At 33.9% G+C, this 21,780-nt stretch overlaps 3 protein-coding genes across 7 annotated transcripts; all 3 read right to left on the reverse strand.

Moving 5' to 3' along the window:
- Positions 1-931: 931 nt before the first annotated feature.
- Positions 932-2,575, reverse strand: LOC111281166 (F-box protein SKIP27-like). Of its 2 annotated transcripts, XM_022868804.2 has the most exons (4): positions 2,224-2,398; positions 1,793-2,124; positions 1,611-1,685; positions 932-1,515 (listed from the first exon to the last, which is right to left on the reverse strand). In XM_022868804.2, exons 2-4 carry the CDS (start codon positions 2,075-2,077, stop codon positions 1,321-1,323), a joined length of 555 nt encoding a protein of 184 aa, XP_022724539.1. In that variant the 5' UTR covers positions 2,078-2,124; positions 2,224-2,398; the 3' UTR covers positions 932-1,320. The 2 variants fall into 2 exon arrangements, with proteins under 2 accessions (XP_022724539.1, XP_022724538.1); XM_022868803.2 differs by having other exon boundaries at positions 1,793-2,575.
- Positions 2,576-4,385: 1,810 nt separating this feature from the next.
- On the reverse strand, positions 4,386-6,578 carry LOC111280527 (putative FBD-associated F-box protein At1g61330). The gene is made up of 3 exons (XM_089757298.1): positions 5,277-6,578; positions 4,993-5,148; positions 4,386-4,911 (listed from the first exon to the last, which is right to left on the reverse strand). The coding sequence occupies exons 1-3, from the start codon at positions 6,240-6,242 to the stop codon at positions 4,561-4,563; spliced, it is 1,473 nt and encodes a 490-aa protein (XP_089613424.1). The 5' UTR covers positions 6,243-6,578; the 3' UTR covers positions 4,386-4,560.
- Positions 6,579-10,051: 3,473 nt separating this feature from the next.
- On the reverse strand, positions 10,052-15,028 carry LOC111281091 (calmodulin-binding protein 60 B-like). 4 transcript variants are annotated; one of them, XM_022868696.2, is made up of 8 exons: positions 14,570-15,028; positions 13,807-13,882; positions 13,631-13,689; positions 12,619-13,112; positions 12,341-12,501; positions 12,054-12,257; positions 11,422-11,659; positions 10,052-11,190 (listed from the first exon to the last, which is right to left on the reverse strand). In XM_022868696.2, the coding sequence occupies exons 1-8, from the start codon at positions 14,677-14,679 to the stop codon at positions 10,634-10,636; spliced, it is 1,899 nt and encodes a 632-aa protein (XP_022724431.2). In that variant the 5' UTR covers positions 14,680-15,028; the 3' UTR covers positions 10,052-10,633. The 4 variants fall into 4 exon arrangements, with proteins under 4 accessions (XP_022724431.2, XP_022724428.2, XP_089613109.1 ...); XM_022868693.2 differs by having other exon boundaries at positions 12,619-13,121; positions 14,570-14,908; XM_089756983.1 differs by lacking the exons at positions 13,631-13,689; positions 13,807-13,882; positions 14,570-15,028 and adding an exon at positions 13,690-13,712.
- Between the last annotated feature and the right edge of the window lie 6,752 nt (positions 15,029-21,780).

The raw sequence follows: 21,780 nt of genomic DNA on the forward strand, positions 1-21,780 counted from the left end.
AAGTTTCTTCAACGTATATAACTAACTTAACTAGAAAAAGGGTAAACATTAACGTAATCATTCAACGCGGATTTTCTTGATTTGAAATTGGAAATCCAGTTAAAGCATTCCGGATACAGCCATGGATAGTTGTATTTTTTTTTTCCATTTTTCAATTAAGTTTTGATTGCTGAAATCAAGGCTTCCTTAATTGAAGCAGAGAACAGCTTGAATCACTAACCTTCCAATAGCTGTCATTAGTTAACATAAACTTCCAGTCAATGTAGATGTAGATTCACTATTATAAAAAAAATTTTAAATGAAAAATCAAACATCGGGCGGTGAACCTTTGAATTATGATCCTAGTATTTTGTCTCTTTAGATTTTTTCCCTACAGGAAAGAACCGGTAGATGATTCTCCCATTCATTAATCGACATCTACATGCATGGTCTGTTCATAAATTGGAACTCTTATTAGATTTATCATTGATTCGAGAAACTATTTCTTGGAGTTATTGAATCTCTCCTATCAAGGCAATGAATATTCATCCTCAAATTCCTAAACAAAATGCTTCTCTATCATGGAAAGCTGAATACCAGCAGTTTCTTAGAAGAGTTAAACACTTTACAATTATTACTTCAATGGGCAAGGACTCGCTTTCCAATCTCCAGACAGGAGTTTATTAAGTTGCATTTCAAGCAAACAACATGATACAACAGATCACGCAGCCGGAATTGGTTAGCTTGTAGAACTCACCAAAATCAGCAGCAAAATGTAGTAAATCCAATAAAGCAGGGGAAATACACATCAAAATATGGAATCTGCTTCTTTTTGCAACTTTATAATTCACTTTCTGATTTGATAAACTACTTACTGCCCAGCAAATACAGAGCTTGGTAAGATCATCGTTGATTTTTAGAGCTTCAAGATCCAAACATAACTAACAAAATGTAACAAACAAAACAAAAATCACTTAAAATAGAAACTAGAGAATCAACAAATCATTAACGTATGAAGAAATATTTCTACATTTCTTATCTTATTAAGCATAAAAGAGAGCATGCAAAATCAGTTGTACACTCTCATGAAATCTCCACTTTATCACATCAGAAGGGTCAAGATAGCCCTCCAAACAAATGCATCCGAAACTGGAATCTCCTTTTCTTTCTCATGTACACAAAGATACAAACAAGCCAAAAACACAATCTTCAAAGAAACATTTGAAGAAATGGCCTGACAAGAATCTTACCCATGTGCAAAGATCCGACAAGCAGATCCACTAATCAACCCCCTTTAAATCTACAACAACAAGCTATTTACAAAAGTTAATCTTCTCCGTGTCAAGCAAACAATGCCACTGAAATATCAGCCAGTTTTTTCCTGTTGATTGACCTGTGAGACCGCCACTGCCTCGGAGCATTTGGAGGTTCAATCTCGTCTAACTCACTTGATTCTTCGAAATCGATTGAAGTTCGAAATGCCTTGGTCTTTCTTGGTGTGCTATAAGCAAAATGCAACTGCTTTGCAATTACAGTCTGAGAAAAAAGGAAAAATCATAGTCAAAATCAGATTGAATAGTTAAGCAAGAAATGAAAATCTTATATTCCAAATTAAACTGAATTATACTCACAGCTTCTCTGATTGATTTAGAAACATTAAAAAGTTGCTTCAAATCTTCATGATCCACACCACAAATAATCCTAATCTGTAAGAATAAAAAAAAAAAGTAAATCTTTCCCATCAATCACAATCTCACAATCCAAAAATAGAAACTAACAAAAAAAATGAAGCTTTGGGATTCTTAGTACTTACAAGAACATCTTGGGGAAGTGATTCAAGAGCAGATTTTTCGTGGTAATCATCAATTATCATCATCATGATTCTGTCACTGCATTGCCTTTTCAATAATGGAACATTGATTGCAGAATCAAGAGGCAAAGATTCCTCCTCATTTGATATTCCAACCCTTTTCCTCCCCAACCCGCGACTGAATCTCACAAACCCTAACCCTAATCCTAACTCTTCTTCCTCATTCACACCACCATGCTTCAACTTCAGTGAAGAAGTACCGCATACAGAGCCCAAACCCATTTCCATAACAAGCTCCAAATGTCCAAAACAAAGCGTTAAACACTTTTAGTAATCTGAATCAATCTCCCCAAAAAGAGAAACTCAAAGATTAGATTTTTCACTTAGAAAATGAAATCTAAAGAGGGAAATCCAAAAACAGTTACTGAAAATACCTTAGATTCCAAAACCCAAAAAATAAATCTTTACAGAAGCAGAAAAGCTACACCAAAAGTGAAACTGAATCTGGGGTTTCTTTGTTCAGATATAGAAATAACATAAAACCCTAAATTTGAGAGAACAAAACATAGAACTGCCGATCAGAACAGAGTTGCTTTAAAAATGGAAACTTCTACATATATGCCGATGAAAAAGGCGATATTTTTAATTTTAAAATAAAAATATCTACGCGTTTTCAGCCTTTTTTTTACCACTAGAAACTACCGGAGAATTCCGATAAAAAGGATAAATTTTTATTTTTCTCTTTCTTTTTAGCTTCTTTTTTTTTTTTTTTCTTTCCCTCGTGTGTGCCCGGGGGATGAAATTTAATATATTATATTATAGTGCCTTGGCGGTTAAATTCGAAACTAGCCGTTGGGGAGGGAGAGAGAAATTATGTGAGGTAGGAAACAACTTGGGTGGTGCTGGAGATGACGTGGAGATATGGTCGGACCAAGTCCGCTTTGTCGGCCCGTTTCTTTAACACGTTTGGTGTTTGTTCACCTGTGGGTGGACGTACGAATACCTAGTGACTCTGTCAAGGAGTCGATCTGATTGGAGTTCTTATTGGTCAAGGATGGGACACGTGTAAAAGTTCAGTACAAACGTTCACATGAGAGTAGGTGAGTGAAACTTTAACAGTGGCCAATGGTTTTGTTTGACCAGTTGATTCTAATTCGGAGGCTGACTGCTGTTGCAGGTTTTACACGATTTGGACGGTCAACACACGTCAATTCTCAACACCCTTAGCTGTAAAATTTTAAATAAAAAAAAAACAAATACTTTTAAATAGTTTTTTTTTTTCGAGAAAAAGTGATGAACAAGCTTGAATATTGGAAGTTTCGGCCTGCTGATTGCTTCAAAAGAAAGTAGGAATGTTTCATTTTCTAACAACAAAGAACAATGCCAAAAGTGTTCTTTCGGATGTTATTCTAAGATGTTTTTTATATGTAAATTTAATAATTTAAAATATAAAAAATATATAAAAATAATATAATTTAAAATTTTAATAATTATTATATATAAAATTAATAAAATTTTAAAAATATATTTTATGTTTTTATATTGATATAAATTATGATACGTAATTTTTATATAAAATATTATATAAATTTTAATATTTTATATGATATAAATATACGAATTATAAAATTTAATCATATGAAATTTGATACATAATATTAGATTAGTCATGGATACTAATCTCTTGTAGGATTAATTGGTAAGTTGTTAAATTTAGTATCTTAGAAAATTTAAAAGTGTGAGAGAAACCAAAATTAAGGATTACTATTATGAGTTACAAATGACAACTAAGAAATATTTCAAAAAAGAATGACAACTAAGAAAAGAGCTGTTATTGTATAAAATAGTAATTATATATAATTCCAATGATTAACCTGTGATGAATTGGTAATTAAATTAGCATGTTAAATTAACTCTGCTACTAAGTATGAAAGCAATATGTCAATTAAAAATTACTTTCTATGTTAATTAGATTAAAAAATCTTTGATATAATATCGTTTTTAATAAGTGAGTGATAATGAAATTAACGATTATCGTTATGATAATGAAATTGAATTTATTTGATTAATTTGCCTTGTATGTTTATGATTGATAAACAACTTTAACCTATGCTATGCAAGAAAGGATGCATATGCATTTTAAAAGAAAACACGTATTAAATCAAAACTGAACTTTTCTAATATTACTTTCTATATTGATTAGATTAAGAGATTTTAGATCTAATATCTTGTTTAACAAGTGAATAATAACGAAATTAACGATTATCGTTATAATAGTTAAATTGAATTTGTTTTGAGTTAGAACCGAACTTTTTAAAATTACTTTCTATATTGATTAGATTAAGAGATTTTGGATCTAATATCTTGTTTAATGAGTGAATAATAACGAAATTAACTATTATCGTTATGATAGTTGAATTGAATTTATTTGATTAATTTTTGTATATGCTTATCAGTAAACAACTTCAAGCTATACTATATATGCAAGAAAAGAATGTATAAGCAGTCCAAGAGAAAATATGCATTAAACCAAATACTTATAACTTCATTAAGACAACATAAATGGAAGAGCAAACAGAAACATTTGTGATTCTTTCAAAACAATTCATCATTGTTCCAAATTACAATCCTAGGTCGAAAAACGCCATTAACAAGCTAATCTGTGTTCCCTTCGACGGGAATTAATGTAACTAGGCTGAAGAAATGGAACAAGATTGATTTCCCACCGAACTAATTAAAACCGGCCATCAACAGATAGTAAGACTGCTGGCTTAAAAACAGGTCTTGGAATGCTTGGGAGAGGGGCTCTTATCAGTGTCCCGATCACAAAAACGAACTTTGGCTAAAGGAGAGACGGGGACACGCTCACAAATCTTCCTACAAAATAGTATGTTCTGAACATTCACGACCCCCTCTTTGGTAGTCTTGGGACAAACTAGAACTAAATCCTCCAATACTACAGCCCGTTCCAACAAATATTGCAGGATCTCTATTTCATGATCTTTAAACGTGAAGCTAACCATTTTGATAAATTGAAGGCATTTCAAGGGTTGAATGTCTCGTTCAACTAATTCACTTTGATATTTCCAATTTTCTTTAGGTTCGAAAGAGAATCCCTTAAACTGCAAAAATTTTTGAAGTTTCAAATACCATGCAAGCATTGTTTTGGAGCATGTAAAATTAAATGATTAACACATGCTTACATCAATGAAAAGTTTTTCCAGGCGAGGGCATTTCTTCAGAAAATAGGCAATATGATATAGATTGCAATATACTGCATTTTCCATGAACAACTGTAGTTCCTTCAACTTCCCAAAGTGAAATCGCAAGATTCTATGGAAATATTCCGGTGATAGATCCTACGAGACAAGCCAATTAGCTCTTTAAATTCATATATTCATATCATGATCAATGAAAATAAACTAATGGAAGTAGTGTATAAAATCTTAACGCATGTAAATAGATAAAGCTTGAAATTAACACTTACCTCAAGAAGGGTATTACTGGCAGAGAGAACAGCAATATGTGAGAGATCGCATAAGAAACTATCTCTCCTGAAAAATTTTTCAATACCTTTTAGAGGCTTGAAATTGAGGATCACATCATTTAGTTGAGAAATCTCAACAAATTTGAATAAAATGAATATCCCACTATAATGGATTGAGCGGATTGTTGGAGCATCAATATCAACCTGATATAAACCCAAGCAATCACCCAATTTTAAGGCCTTGAACCTTCTTAGATTTTGGGCCAAAATCCTCAAGTGACCAATCTTACGGCACTTTACCAACTCCAAAGTCTCGAGAGACAAGCAGTTGGAAAACACTGTTTCGAGGAATTTTGAATTAATTTCAATCCTCCTTAGCACGAGAGTTTTCAGAGAATTCAAACCTCGGAAAGTTGGTAAAAGGTCAAGTTCACAGCGGCATAACTTCAGGATTTTAATTGACTCAAAATCAGCAAAATCTGTAGTAATCCTGTAAGGGTCTTTTGCTAGACTGAAATTCAAGTCCAGCTCTTCAACTTCTTTGTCGATTGAGATTTGAATCCAATTTTCAACAGCATCTTCAACTCCTGTTGGATCAAAAAATAAACGAAGAGTTTGAATGTTTTGTCCTACATGGAGTTCAAAAACACGGTTAACAATATTCAAGAAATCTTTTTGAGCATGGCGTTTGGCAAAATCTTTATCGAAACACAGTTTTCGATTAAAAAACCAAGATTGCTTGAATCTTGTTGCCACTGTTGAAGCTTGCACTGCCTCTTTGATTGGCAAAAAGGAAAAGATGTTGGTAAGGACATCATCAGGGACATCAAAAGCCAGGTTAACTAAGTTGGCATCAGTTCCACTAGGAACATTACTAGGACGAAGACGATGACCACGGTCACCTAGATTTTCTCTCTTGTTTTTCTTTCGTGGGTTTGCCAGGTTCTCAATTCCTGGAACCGCCATAGTGTCAAAATATCAGAAAAAAGTTGGCCTCTCTTTCTATGAATTACTACTATTTTCTGTAAAGGGACAAAATGATCTTATTTTCTAGCAAATGCAACAAGTAAATCTAAGAAACTATAGGAATTGAATACTACTCTATCACTAGGAAGAGAGAATTCAAGACGAATGAATGAAATGTGAGAGAAGACAGCTTCATTTAAATAGGCGAAAGAGAAAATAAATTAAGAATGATTTCATTTAGTGTCGATTCGTTTTGTGTTGAGAAAATTTTAGATTCTATACAATTGGGTTTCCATTTCTGCAGTTCTCTAGTGTACGCAAATCAGCTAAAAAGTTCTATCGTTTTGAGTAGGTTTGTCTTAAAATCCTTCACCCTCTTCCTTAATAGAGCCTTGATATTTTTGGCAAATAAAAATAAATACCTGCAAAATGAGCATAATTGGTATGGAAATACTATACCTTACATGGATAATAGATATGAATAGGATAACAATTTTAAGCATAAATGATATGGTAGCATACAAGGTTTACGCAACAAGCCACCCTGGAAAGTTATGATTATTCTCTGCTTTTCACCATATTTGTCTGAATATTCTTTTTTTAGAGTTTCCAAATGACACACACACACACACACACATATATATATATATACACACACACACACACAAGCAAAACAATAGCAATAGATTTTTTACCATAATTTTCCCAGTAATTTTCCCATTGTGGAACATCAATGCCCTTTTAGATATTATGGAAAAAAACACAAAAATATGGAAAGAAAATAAAATTTTGGAAGGAATTTATATGTAGAAGAATTTAACTTCTATATACATTTTAATTTCTATATCAAGAATTTAATACTAAAAGGCAGTAAAACAACATTTCTGAATAGTGGGTTATGGTTCAAAGTTAAGGCTTGAAAAATCACATTATTTGTCAAATAAGGATTAAAAAAATTCTTGTATGCTTGAAATGGTATAGAATATGTTCAGATTATTCTTCCAATTTATCCCATAGAGTCATTTAATTTAGTTAATTTTATGTATTTTCAAGATTACCACAACAATCTAGACACCATATGGTGATCTTATCACCACAAATCCAAAATTATTTACATGAAGATCAAATATTATAACATGAAAATATCCAAAATAATCTTATTAAGTATTTTGAACAATGAATATTTTAAATAAGTAAAAGTTTATTGTAGAAAAATATTGTAATGCAATTTTGGGAAAAAAAACTTTTTATTTTTAACAATTAAAAAGAGTAAAATCTTCCTAGATTAATTTCAAAGGTTACACATACCTCAAAAAAAAATTTCGGACCATCTTCGATATGAAATTTATGAGAACAATCTTCAATATGAAATTTAGATTACTCCTCGACGTAGATCTAATCACCTTTGGCCTCCAAGATTAGAGAATACATAGAAAAGTTAAGGATATATGCTTGAAAGAAATTTTTTTACACCCAAGAGAAGTAATATTGTAAGGAATGGTGTTGAGGAGAGATGAATTAGTAGGCTGATACTGAAGGGCCTAGAGAGTATTCATGTATTCTCCATTTTATAGATGAAAGGAGATTTTCTTTAATTATAAACACTAAAACACGTTAATTGTAATGGAAGAAAGAAAGAGATCATGGTTTGAAATCACGATTTTTATGTTTTTCTAAAAAATTTTTAATCGCTAGATTAAAAAATCAAGAATATATATACTACATTTAACGTATTGCGTGTATGTCACGTGACTAAATGCATAAATTATAAATTTTGAATGTGGAATAAAATTCTCTTATTTTTTTAAACAATCATTTTACTTCAAGACCTAACGATAAATAGACCATTTGGAAACATCTTAGCTTTGGTTCAAAATTGAGCAACACCCATAATTTCCCATAGCCTAGGGTATATACCATGCTAAAAGTGGTAGGTTCTGGTAGTGATCACACAATGGCATTGTAAGATGTCAAACATGAGAGAATTTCCATCATTGGATACATGCAGTGCCGAAATCACCCACATTTGAGTTAACAATATTGTTGCCAAGCATTGAAAAGCAAAAGGAAAACTCTATTGATAGGGACATTTGGCTTTCATTATCTGCTGGTTTTAGTAAGAAACCCTGTTGAAAGAAGCTCCAGTACTGGATAAGCCACCTTGATTGTAGAAAGGTGCTGTCGCTGAAATAAAGCCACCCTGTTCTAATGCCTCCACTGGATAAGCTTCACTTTTTTTGCTTCAACTCTTTGTCAATTGAGAGTTTAAACTTGGCTCTAAGATCGTTAAAAGGAGTTTGTTGCATTAGATTAATTTTGGTTTCACTCTAAGAGGAGAAAAAATTACCATTTGGGAAAATTCATGAGCGGGTGCATGAATGAATTTATAAAATGGTGGTACACAAGCCATTATGATTAAAAAAGAAAAAAACCATGTTCACCCAATGAAATGGGAGATTAACTGGACTAAGTGTTGAAGCTAATGACAGTGATCAGCCATTTTTGGTAAACCCCGTCACAACTCACATGCATTTGTTAATTGTTAATCATTTATGTCTTAGAAGCCAAATGATGAGTTACCAAGTAAATAGCATGCCATATCGGGCGGGAGAAGAATAAGAGTAGCATTTTGCTAATAGCAATTCTGAAATATATTTATAACTTGATGTAGGCGAAAGAACAAGATTTTGCTCAACTAGCTGTTATCCTTGTATTAAATGTGACAAATGTACAGTAATTATGAAAATGACACTTAAGAATGAAACCGATACATTAAAATCTTCAAAGAAACAACTACACAGATCCTTTAAGTCGGATTGCTACGAATAGAGTAAATAAGATGATGAGTGACATGTGAAATCTCAATGTTACTATGATAGAATACGCTGCAACTAGGGATGCATATATCGATGGATGTATTGTCCTCAGAACTAGTGAGAAAACAGGAGCCAGACCTGCAAAACCAAACCCAGAAAATTCAAAATTAAAAGAATGTAAAAGCAAAAAAAAAGAAAAAAGAAAAAGGAAATGGAATTGGTGGCAAAAGGGGCAATGCAAATACCATTTGACGCCTTTGAGAAAATTGTTAAGGTTCGGACCAGTTCTGAACTGCTTATGTAAGTGGTAGGCTATCTGCGGAGGAACATCGAAAGTACTCGTAGGCCACTCGTATTCTTGTCTCTTTGCCAGTCTCAGTTTTGATTATCTTTTGGGCTAATTTGTGGAGGAAACCCTTGTAGTTTAGTTTAATTGCATTTTTTTCCCCAATATTTTCTCTGTGGTTCAAAATTGTCAGCAATTGGTGGATATATTATATTTTCCTTTCGTCAAAACAGGTTTTGTGATGATTTTGATGTTTGCCATAATCATCGATTTTAAATTTTAATTTGAAGAAAGGATCTGTTGAATGGCTTATTTTCAGCAAGCATATAATTGAATATTAAAACGATTCAAATCATAGCTGTTTCATATCTACATTTCAGTTACCCTCACCTGTATTTTTTACCAACAATCTTCATAATAAGCTGTAAGCACATGTTCGATTTGGCAGCTTCCTCCCGCCCAGGTTTGGCGTTTGTACCGTAGAGGATAAGCAGATAGCGACGGAGAGATTGATAGAAAATGAAAGGGCGTTAAAGGATGGCTTGAAATCGCATGTCAGGGACCAGACGACAGCATCCTGTTATAATTAACTATGGTTGGACCAATCCTCTTTAATGTGCTGTCTGGCCAAACTCCATCCTCCAATAATGTATAGACTAGTATTTCATTGTAGCCATTACACATGCACCATCCAGCCGTGAAAATGATTTCCATCAAACAGAGCTTCCGCATAGTAGCCACAACGGAGAATATGAACCGCCATTGTAACACAGGAAGAAAGCTCTGGATTAAATAAAAACATAGTTCCATCATGCAGCAGTGAGATTTTGCTCAGGCAATGTTATCACTGCCACTAACATTTATTTTTTTAAGTTACAAGTCAGGAACATAAACATGTCCTTTATTTAGTTAGATATCAACAGAATAAAATAGAGAGCAGAGATGCTAGTCATCTAAAGTAGTAACATACATCTGTTACACCTGCTACTTGGACTCGTGCGGGAGACGTTCCCCCTTGATAACATTTCAAGCCTCCAGCGTTAAGACACCACCTGAACTGAAACCCTACTAGTTATGAAGGAAGCTTACTGTACAGTGGAGAAATGTACAAGCAGAAAGGTCCCTGGATGGCAGAGTTAGAATCCAAGCAATGCAAGGGTTCGAAGCGCAAGACCCTGGCAACAACTCTAGTCTTTGGGTCTTTGCTCTGGTTGGGTTAGAATCAGGCAGGGAGATGGAAGGAAGCCTACTAACACCACATCCAGACAGGTTAACATCAGAGGCTAAATTTATGAATCATCCAACTCAACGAGGTGTGCCCGCCTTTCAGCGGCCTTTTTCCTAATAAAGATGCCCCATCTCAGGGCTGCCTTGAGCTTGAGCCACCCTACTACGGCTTTGCCAGATGAACGAGATGCTTCATTATCAAAACCATAAGTCAGAGATGGCGTGGGCATATATGTTGAGGAATAAGGATAACCATCTTCAGAAGCATTAAAGGGAGTATGGCTTTGGCTTCCCGTGTTAAAGATTTGAAGCAAATGCTGCATGTCTTCAGTTTCAAGCATCTCATTACTTCTCATTCTAATCTCCTCCTCTGAGATGAAATCCTCGACTCCCTTGAAAGTAGGAATATTTGATGTACCGACACCATGGAAACCTGGCATGGATGACTGAGATGGACCAAGTGCTAACCCATTATTGTTTCCTGGAAGCTGGACCTGCTGTGAAGCACTGACCAAGGGGTTCTGTAGAGTGAATGAAGCACCATTCAACTGAATCTGAGCATTAAGATGTACATTTTGTGATTGCATCGACAGTCTGGCAGCCATACTTTCGTCATAACCTAGAGAGATGGTGAACACAGTCAACAAAAAACATGTACAGATTCAAAAATTTAACAATCAAATAACAGTCACCATGGGTACGGCACCTTTTTTATTTTATTGTATTTTTTTTTAAAAAAAAGTGTAAGGGAGAGGGATTGTTTTCACTTCACCTATGTACTCAAAAATAGTTTGTAAAAAATGGCAATTTCATATGAAATTCAGGTTCACATTCAGTCAAGAATTTATACCTCCAATATTTAGACCAGAATCCATGAGAGGCTGCTCTGAAGCAACTGGACCTGGCAGGCTTGGTAAAGTCTGCTGCTGGTTAATCAAACTTGGATAGCCTTGTGGATCCATTGGAACATTGGCTTGTGAAACACCTGCACTATCATCTTCGTTACAGCCTTGTAGAGACTTGCCATCATACTCCACAAAATGCATCCAATTTTCATATGCCTTGTTTACCAAGGCATCCACATAAACCTGCAAGAACATAACGAATGGAAGTTTTCTCGAGCTTCTTTTTTAACGTGTCATTTTATATTATGGCAAGAACATAAAGGAACATAGGCAAGTGCTGTACCAAATCCAGTACTTGAAATAGACGAGTAGTTGAATTCAACTTGTTAAAACAAAAGACTGTGACTTTCAAACAAAGTCTGCATAGCTCCAATCAACATCAAAAGGGTAAATCATACGGGAAAATTAGGGCCAAGGAGTAGATAATCTTCCATTTTATTATTAATATATAAACACACTATAAACTAAATGGGTTTGACTATAAATGCAAACTAAATCGAATACATATCAAACTAAATGGGTTTGACTATAAATGCAAACTAAATCGAATACATATCAGAACTGCAAGTTTCTTTACCTTCTGATTGTCTGAAAGAGAATCAGCAGCATAATATTGTCCATTAGCAATTAGGCCACTCAACTCATAGATGTTGTTAAAGACTATGCCAACACTCCTCACATCATCAGGGAAATAAACATAAAGTTTCCCACTTAGAACACAAGTTTTTGCATGCTCCACCAGAACATCCCACATCTTATTAGACATTCCACTTCCAAGAATCTACAAGAAATGGATCAAAAAATAGTTACAGACAGAAGAACAAAATATAAGACTGATTTGAGAATGAGACGCAATAGTCTTACATTTCTCAGCCTCTGTGAGTCCCTAACCACAAGTCGTAGAAACTCTTCAACCGTAAAAATTCCAGCTTTATTGAGCCTCTTGTGAAACGACCCATCTTTGCCAATCTTCTCCAATCTCCAGACCTCATCATTTAATGAAGGTGGATAGTGTTTTTTGTATACTGTTAAGGAAAAAGAATAAAAAGGCAATGATTTACTGGCTCTCAAATAACCAAAGTTAAGTCTATTTTTGCTTCACAAATACAGATGCTTTCCAATAACCAAAGTTAAGAACTCACGTTCTCCTCGGTGATCCTTAACAGTGAAGGCATCTGTTTTTGCTTCACGAATACGGATGCCTTCACAAGAGCCAGAGGCAACCTTTAGCCCTAGCCTGAATTTCCTGCTCCTAATCCAGCTTGAATTGTCAGTAAATGTTAGCTCCCCTAGTGTTCCTACACCTTCCTCCAGCATCACCTGCAGATCTCCAGTTAGTAATGGCCTCTTCCCTTCACGCTCCTTGACAACATGGCTGTCAAATTCTTCTTGGGTCCAGTTGTCATCATCTTCATTGTTGAAATCACCCTCAAGCACAACAACATCTAGTTTCACTGAGGACTCTGGACCGCATGTGACGACGTGACCAGTGTTTGCATCAACCAAGACAATATGGATAGCAGCACCCTGCTCCCCTTCGACTTTCCCTCCGGTAAAGAGAGGGAGGGACAACCTGGATCTAAAGTGCAGCTGCAAATTTCTTCCATCAGGTCCTTGTATCTGTTTAGGGGAAGACCTGCAGTTTCTATACCATTGTGAGAATGAAAACAAGAGGCAGAGTTATCACAAAACTTTGCAAAATACACTAATGGCAACAAGAAAAACGCATTAATTGGAACACTGGCACACTGCAGGTAAAAGGTGCATGAATTGGAACAACAATCACCAGACTTCTGAATAATCAAGAGAGAGGCAGTCATAAATGTCCTTGGGCATATAGCAGAACTTTGTCACAGAAAAAATTTGCCAAACTATGCTAACTTGAAATGAAAGAGATGAAATTTAAAGGAAATAATATGGAAATGAATGCAACAAAGGACAACAACAGGTATATACAGACAATAATGTTATCACAAGCACAATAGTAATGGGGCACATATGCGAGGGAAAAACAAAATGCACTAGTACAACACAAGTGTAATTCCAAATCCCTCCTTTATTATTTTGCAAAAAATCTTAATTGATTTCAAAAGTATTGAAAACATTTTCTTCTGATATTATTACAAGATTTAAAGCAGCAAAAAAAGTTCATACTTAGCAGTAAGCTTGGCAGGACCTAGTTTTGCTAAAGCACGTTCCACTTCTTCACTGACCTGTTCATATTGCCGAGACCAGAAGAGTTATTATGAGTTTATAGAGCATTACCCTCCAAATGAGAACATGAACTAAGTAAGAACTTCAAAAGAGAAGAATAAAATCCAGAATCTTACAACTCTCCGAAGAATAGGCTCCAATGATGAGCAAAGTTTCTGCAGACTATCCACCTTCAGAGCTTCAACAATGACACTGCATCAAGGTCAAAGATCTTATGTTAACAAAACAACTTCTTTGGTATTTCCCCACCAACAAATAGAAGTTTAATAGAATTCTGACATAAAGAAAAATAGTCAAACTTATACATCAAATGTAGATTTCCCAGTCGTCAATATTAGTAAAGTTGTTTGGCCAAAAAAATTAGTAAATTGCTTTTTTTATATATAAAAAAAGTCAAGGCATGAAAGACAGGGTTTTCTCAGTTTTTTAGGCTTTGTCAGTTAAGACACTGCAACTGGACCAACACCCATGACCCATTTTCATCTTGTTGACATAACAGAGTTGTCCCATTATAAAACAGTCCATCCACATAAACCAACACAGCTATGGCCTTCCTGCAGCTCTGCTTGTTTATCACCTTTTCCCTTTACTTATCAACTGTTTTTATTTTGTAATTAACTAGAATATCCAAAATTATTTCTTTTAAAATCAAAAAAACTTTTTTGAAAAACCCTACATTTTATTGCATGTGAAAGCAGTAGAGATTTTTTTTGTTCTATTCCAACAACTTCTTACAGCATCTAAACCATTTAATGCATAACTTTTTCAGATTCAGTTGACTCAGAATTCAATAAAAACATCTTTCTTACATCAACAAATTACACCCAAAACATAAAGCATAAGACAGACACAGAGAAAGAGAGAGAGAGAGAGAGAGACCTAGCAAGAGCAGGTCGTTTCCTATCAGGTCCTTCATCACCGGAACTCGAATCCAAACCTCTCTTCTCTCTTGCCATACCATTCGACCTCTCCATATACCTCGTTTGCATTTTCAAACTCAACCTTTTGGTTGGAGACAAAGAAACTACCAGAAAAAAAAAATACTAAACTCTTCTTTTTTTCTTCTCTTCACCTACTTTGAGCTTTCCTTTTCTCAAAAACAAACACAAACTCGAATACCCTTCTCTTTTCTCTTTCCCTTCAAGTTGACCCAATTTTATCCAGCAAAAAAGGAATCAAATTTCCCTCTCTTCCTTTGTTCTTTCTTTGCTTTTTAATTTAAAAAAAAAAAGAGAGAAAATGCAAAGGACCGAGAAAGAATAAAGGTGAAAAGCAGACTTGGGTTTTTGGAAAGAAGCTTCGAGGAAAAGTCTGCGAATTTTCCTTCTTGTGTTCGTTTGTTTGGAAGCTCTTTACGCTGTTTGTCGACTTGTTTTTACAGTGACTGCTTTGGTACCGTAGCTATCTGTTTGGACTCGGACTTCAAATTCTCAGCTATGATTTTCTCTTCTCCAAGAGCTGCGGGGTCCCTTGATCAGAGCCGTCGGATTATGGAATCTCTTTTATTGTATTGAATAATAACGAGTTAGCATTCCAATTTGCTCATTGGCAGTCGAAAAAGCATGATAAAGACAACATAGAGGTTATTTGCAAAGCGTTAAACTTGTATTACAATCTTCAATGTGAAAGAACATTTGGACATTATCCATAAAAAAATTTGTTTTCTTGTTCCTTTTCAACCCCTTGTGTCTGCCTCTTTTGCAACTTTCTTGAATGGTTTTACTTTTACTCACAGGAAAGTTGCGTTTTTTATCAACTCCGTCGCCAACTGATCTGAGCATTGTCGTATGTGTCGTTTCATTAGACAAGTCATCTTCTTCCTTTCGACAAATCTCAATAGTTGTCACACTGTCATGTTGCCACTATCATACAATGTTGTCCCTTCCACCAATCAACAAAACCCAACCACATAAAAAGAAAAGAGCATGAAAATCATTGTTCTCAATAAGCATTATAGTATCCTGTAAATCTAGCAGCTTGTAGGATTAGAAATATCAGAAACTGATGCTGTTGGCTCTCTTTCCCATTTTCCTTATTGTTCTCATCACTTCCATCAGGTCCTGAGCCTTTCTGACCGGTGCTTCCCCATATAGGGCAAATTCTTTTTCTAACTTTCTCTTAAAAATTCATCAACTGAAGAACTGATTAACATAATTAAAATTGTTTTCAAGTTAGATGAGAAAGCCAAATATTAACATGCGAGTAGCAGTATATATGACACAGAGTTAAATGAAAAAACAATACTAAAATGAGTGACAACCATGGATGATCAGCATGACCTCCAATACAAACTAGAATCTTCTAGGATAATTAGCTCACATATGAACTCATAGAGGTATGTCCCAATTCCTTGTATAACTAGTGTCCGCATTTAAAGGTCGCCTGATTTCTAATACCTTGAACCTTGGTTGCCCAGGAAGGCACACAAATGTGAGAATGAATTTGAAGCACAACATCTATCCCAGGCGACATGCCTGTTAATAAATCTAATTAGCAGATGGATGGTGATAATCCCTTAAGAGTGGCTTCTGGGGCAGTGGAAAATTTAACAAAACTAAAATCTACAAAACCTCTTGCTTCTTCTGGGCCTTCCTTTCTTGGCTTCTTCTTCTTCTTGCGAAACCCAGTCACGTAATCCCTTATCAATTCACGCATTATCAATACGCAGCAAAGTGACAGGTTCAGTTTTTTTTTTTTTTTTTTTGTATTTGATATTGCTAATTACTGAAATTAAGAATACATCATTCTACCAAAAAGTGATGTGCGTCTGCTGTGGTACCAAAGTTCCTTCTCGCTGTCAGAAACGGAGAGTGCTTTGTTCTTGAGAACTCTCTTCTTTATAGTCTTCTTCTCCATAGTCTTTGACACTGCAACGGTACTCTTCCTCTCCACAGTCTTCCTTCATTGCAGCAAACAGAGCTCGAGTCACGCCCTTTTTCCTAGATTGCAGTGGGGTTTAACGAGCCGGGGATTTCAATATGGGCTTTAGATCGAGATATGTCCTGGGTATTTTGCTTTTGAACCCAAAGAAACATGGGTTTTGTGCTTTGTCTTCGAACTCAAAAAAATTGATGGGCCTTGTCCGTCTTAAGTAGATTGTGTTCTGTGCTTTGTCTTTGCAATTATTTTTTTATTAGGAGTGATAACCGTTAAGAGTTAGAATAAGATTGGATTCGGATTAATTTTTTAAAATATTATATAATATTATAAAATTTTAAAATTTGATTTAAATTTAAATTTGAACCCAATCTTTATTTGATCTAAATCAAATTGAATTAAATTTTATCAATTTGATTCAATTCAATTTATCGATTTTTAAATTTTTTATATATTATTTTAATATAAAATTTTAATATATTTTGATATTAATTTATAATTTTATTTTATAAAAATTTAAAAGATACATAAAAATTAAAAATATATAATTTGATTTTTTTTTTTTTAACGTCTTGATTTAAAATCCAAACTAAACTTAATATATATATATATATTTAATATCCGAATTTAATCGAACCAAATCTAATATTACAATTTCGAATCAATTTTTTACTTTTTCAATTTTTTTCTCATCCCTATTTTCCACCACGAGTAGATTGTGTTTGCATAAGTCACAAGACTAACTGAAGCTTTAAGAAGTTTGGAACATGACTTAGTAATTTAAACATATGAAGCTCAAACTTCAATTGGAGTTTGTTTACATCATCAATAGGCTTCATTTATTTACATTCAACTCAATTATTTAATTCTTTTCCTACATGGTATTTGAAAATAATAATATAATATAGCTGGAGATTAAAAGTTAGTTGCTAATTTCATTTTTGTCATGACTTAGTCAGAAAAATTAAAATTATTAAAATTAAAATAATCACAATATGAATCACAAGTCATTCAAAAAAAAAAAAAAAAAAAAGCGAAGATGTCTTGGCTGCACAATGCAAAAATCTCTTAGTTTGTTGCTCTCCTCTGCCTTATCCATAAGCAACATGCCTTTAACCTTTGCATCATTTGCACAGTGATTAACCAATAACTTCACAAATTTCAGTTCGTGTATGCTCCATTGAAATAGATACAAAAATCTAGAAAAAAGGATACTACTGTCTATCTTCTGCCCTGCCTTATTCTTAGCACTTTTACATAGTATACAACACAGAAAGCAAAGTAATTGAAGTTTTCAGTCCTGTGCAATGTATAGCATATGAAGCTTTATAGCTCTCAGAATTTAGCACGTATAGAAAACTTAGTTTGAGAAATGTAGACACTAAGAGAGTTTTTTCATGCTCTTTCAAGATTTTAGAAAACTGTGAGGTTTCAGGAGAGACTATTATGTAGAATGTGTAGGGCAAGAAACATGTTTCACCTCTACCACTTTTGATTTGTAATCAAATTCCTGCAACCATGCCACTCTTTGTGTTACTCGGTTTGATTTCTGTTTCTAACATGTTTCTTTTGTTGGCTGCAATTGCAGTTCTCAGATGGTTATTTGGACTTGATTATCAATGAGGACTTCCCAAAACTATCTAGCCTTGATGTCATTAGTGTCAAAGATGAACGATGGGAGTCATGTCAAATCACCATATATACGTTACGAACCTTAAGGTGAGTTCACTAATTGATAACCATTAACCTTGCTTGATTGTCTAACTTTGTTCTACAAAAGGTAACAAAGGTTATGGCCCTATTTTACCTAAAGTATCCATGTTCTGTGTCCTGTGACTAACTACAGGTGAAGGCATTTGTTTTGGTGCCTGAGGTCCTCGCAAGGGGAAACGAAACATATCAGGGTGATCAAAAGTCCCTTATGGCCTACAATAAGCTTCAAATAACTGTAGATCAAGGTTTAGCTACTTTCTTTGCGCCTGTATAGGACTTGGGTGTTGATCATAAACAAGTCCTATTTTGTGATTCCCCTGATTTGAAACCAAGAAAAAAAAAAAGTCGTTTTTGACAGTTATTTTTATTTAATTTTGGCTGCAGAAAACCAGAGATAGAAATAATGGAATGATCTTTGGCAAGTTGATGGTCAAAAAGGTATTATTGGTGCACATTTTAATCGATGATCAAGAACATTCAGGAACTTTGGTTCATATTTCATTCTAGTTTCAATTTTCAAACTTAGCCTAATAAGTATGTCGTTTTGTTCCCTCTTTGGTTAGATCACTTTAATTACGTTGAGGAATGTTAATCGTTATTGGGAAAAAAAAAACACGACATAAAGGGGAAAATAGTTGGGCGTGGGACATGAAGCAGGTACGACATGAACCCACCAAAAGCGGAAGACAGCGTGATTTTATTTTATTTACATTTGTTCAGAGACTTCAGACCAGTCATGTGGCCTCAGACTCAAACGACAACGCCACACCCGTGTTTCTGTATCTTTGGTGGTTTCCTTTGCGGCGGGCGATCTAAACAAGAGGACCTCCGAGTCAATGCAATTGGGCAAAGGCACTCCCACTCGCAAGCACATGCACACGCACCAGGGGCTCTCGCGACTCCGTTCTGTGGCTTTGGTGTTCAAAAGTTTTGGATGACGTGGGTCCCTGTGACAAGGTTGATGATATGACCTACTAGATCAAGTGAATCCAGTCGCAGAACATTAAAGCAGTTTCAACTAAAATCATCATCTCAAAACTTGGACAATGGAGAATTGTTGACGTCACTTTGGCCTTAGGGTATGGCCTGGGCTACCCCCCTCAATTCCCAATATCTCTGAAAATGTAAATCCTCCCAGTCTAGACTGTCAACTCCTATTAGACTTGACCGGGTCTGCATTTGTACGGCCATGTCATTTGTGCTGGAACTGAGATTTTATAGTATAATCACCACTTTGATCTCACAAGTTTAAACACTGAGCTGCGCTTAGGAATATCAGTCCATCTTTGTCCATTACGTGTTGGTTTTCTCCTATGAAAGAAGCGACAAGGAAAGTAACGTTGTTAGATGTGGTCGAGATTCAAAGTTTGCCATAGTTCGAATTTGTTCTTATCATCATCTCTCGCCCCCTACATTTCAAAGCAGATCCAGGGTTTCCCTTTTAGCTTCCGTAAACGTATATCCTGAAGATTCGGGCATTAATTTTACTGCGAAAAACACAGTTTTTAATGTTGGGTGAAAGGTTACATTCTTTGTTTCCTCAAGGAGAAATTTCCCCTGAAGCTAACTTGAGAACAAAACCAGTTTGGGCACAATTTGACAAAGAAGCTTCCTTGTATCTTACATAGGATCTCCAAAAATAGCAACTTAATTAATCAGGGGGCTGTGCTTCGTGATCTGTTGCAACTTGACAATTATATACAAAAATATTGCAAGTCTTTCGTACGACTATATGTAATTTTACTTTCATTTTAAAAATTGTAATTTGAAAAAAATATTAAATTATATTGTACACATTTTAACTACAAACTTACTAATAATTTTATGAATCAATTCAATTAAATTTTAAAATTTTATTTTATTTTCATTTTTCTCTATGATCCCATATAAGATATAAGTTTTTGACATTAAAGGCCGTATTGAATCAAATTAAAGAATCCTTATTCAAGTTATTGTTTTGTTTAAAAGTGTCAATAAATAAAATATGAGTAAGTAAAACATCTTTCATCTTATTTTATAATTTTTAAATTATACATATCTTGTATTTATATTCAACAAAAATTTCAAATTTATATCTTTCTTCATTTCCATAAGTATTTAATAAGTATAAATAATTCTCGCATCCATAATTAAAAAAAAACATAATTTATTTTTATATTGCATAATTATGTGATTTTTTAAAATATATTAATATTTATTTTTTAATAAAAATATATTAAATTTAATTAATCTAAAATAATATTTTATAATATTTAATAAAAAATTTTATTTACTAAATATATATATAAATATATATGTAGGATACAAGTATGGACAAGTATTATATTACGTGTCTTCATCTTTGTACTCATTAAAAATTTTTAAATTATATCCATTCTCATAATATAATTTTTATCCCATTTGAATAAAAAATAAAATTTTTTTATTATGTATGAGTAAAATTAACATCCTAACTCTGTTTAGCAAACAAATATCTTATAATTGGCAAGATAAATGAACCATTATATCATGAATTTGTAATTGCATGTGGACATACACAAGACTCAAAAGATAGATTGCTATAGATTAATAAAAAATTTCTATGTAAATTAACGTTAATAAAAATAGTAAAAATTTGTTTATGGCATTTTTTGATGTCTTTAACTAGAAGGAAATGAATAAAGTAAAATGAAAAGACAATTGTGACCTGTAGCCATAGTCAGGGGGTGTTGGAATTGTTATTTCGAGACATGTTTCGACATTAAAGTTAGTAGGATACTTGAGGTAAGGTTAAAAAGTAAGGAGGAAGATGCGATGATTAAGTGTGTGTGAGAAGTTTTAATGAAGAGAAAATTCAAAACATGTTATGTCTAGCTTGTGTTATCTTGAGTATTTGACATTTTACCTGCAAATTAAGGATGATAGTTTGATTAAGATAATTAATATGATGTTTGTCTGAAATTTGAAAAGAGTTGTATGTGAATAGATGAGAAATGCATTTAATGATCATAGATAGATATGAGTTACATTTAATAATTTCAGGTAATTTAAGAGTTAACGAATCAATTTTAAAGTGATTTTTTTAATAAATTATTAATGAGATTTCGGACGAATCTTTAATGTGAATTATTCTCTTAAAATAAGTGACGTAATTATTTGAATATATTTAATTTGAATGACCCAAAAACTTAATTATATTGATTAAATTTTGGCTTTTTCACCGATTATCTTGGAGGTAACAAAATTACTAACAATAAAAATGTTTAAAACTCAATACTTGGTACCAATTTTGGAAAAATGGAATAAAAACAAAACATGAGTTGAACCAAAAAAAAAACGGGGAAAAGCGCGTGTTTGTTTAAGGAAATGAAGCATGCGGTACGTGAACATGCATGACCTTGGCGGCGGGCCATGCATGATTTCCCCAGCACCATGTACAAACTCTGCGTAATGACCAAAAGCCCATCTTCACCTCTTTTTACAGAGATTAAAACGTATGCCATATTAATAGATATCCCATC

The sequence above is a fragment of the Durio zibethinus genome, chromosome 28 (genome assembly GCF_047325235.1).
Source record: "Durio zibethinus cultivar Kanyao isolate XHJ-2024 chromosome 28, ASM4732523v1, whole genome shotgun sequence".
NCBI lineage: Eukaryota > Viridiplantae > Streptophyta > Magnoliopsida > Malvales > Malvaceae > Durio > Durio zibethinus.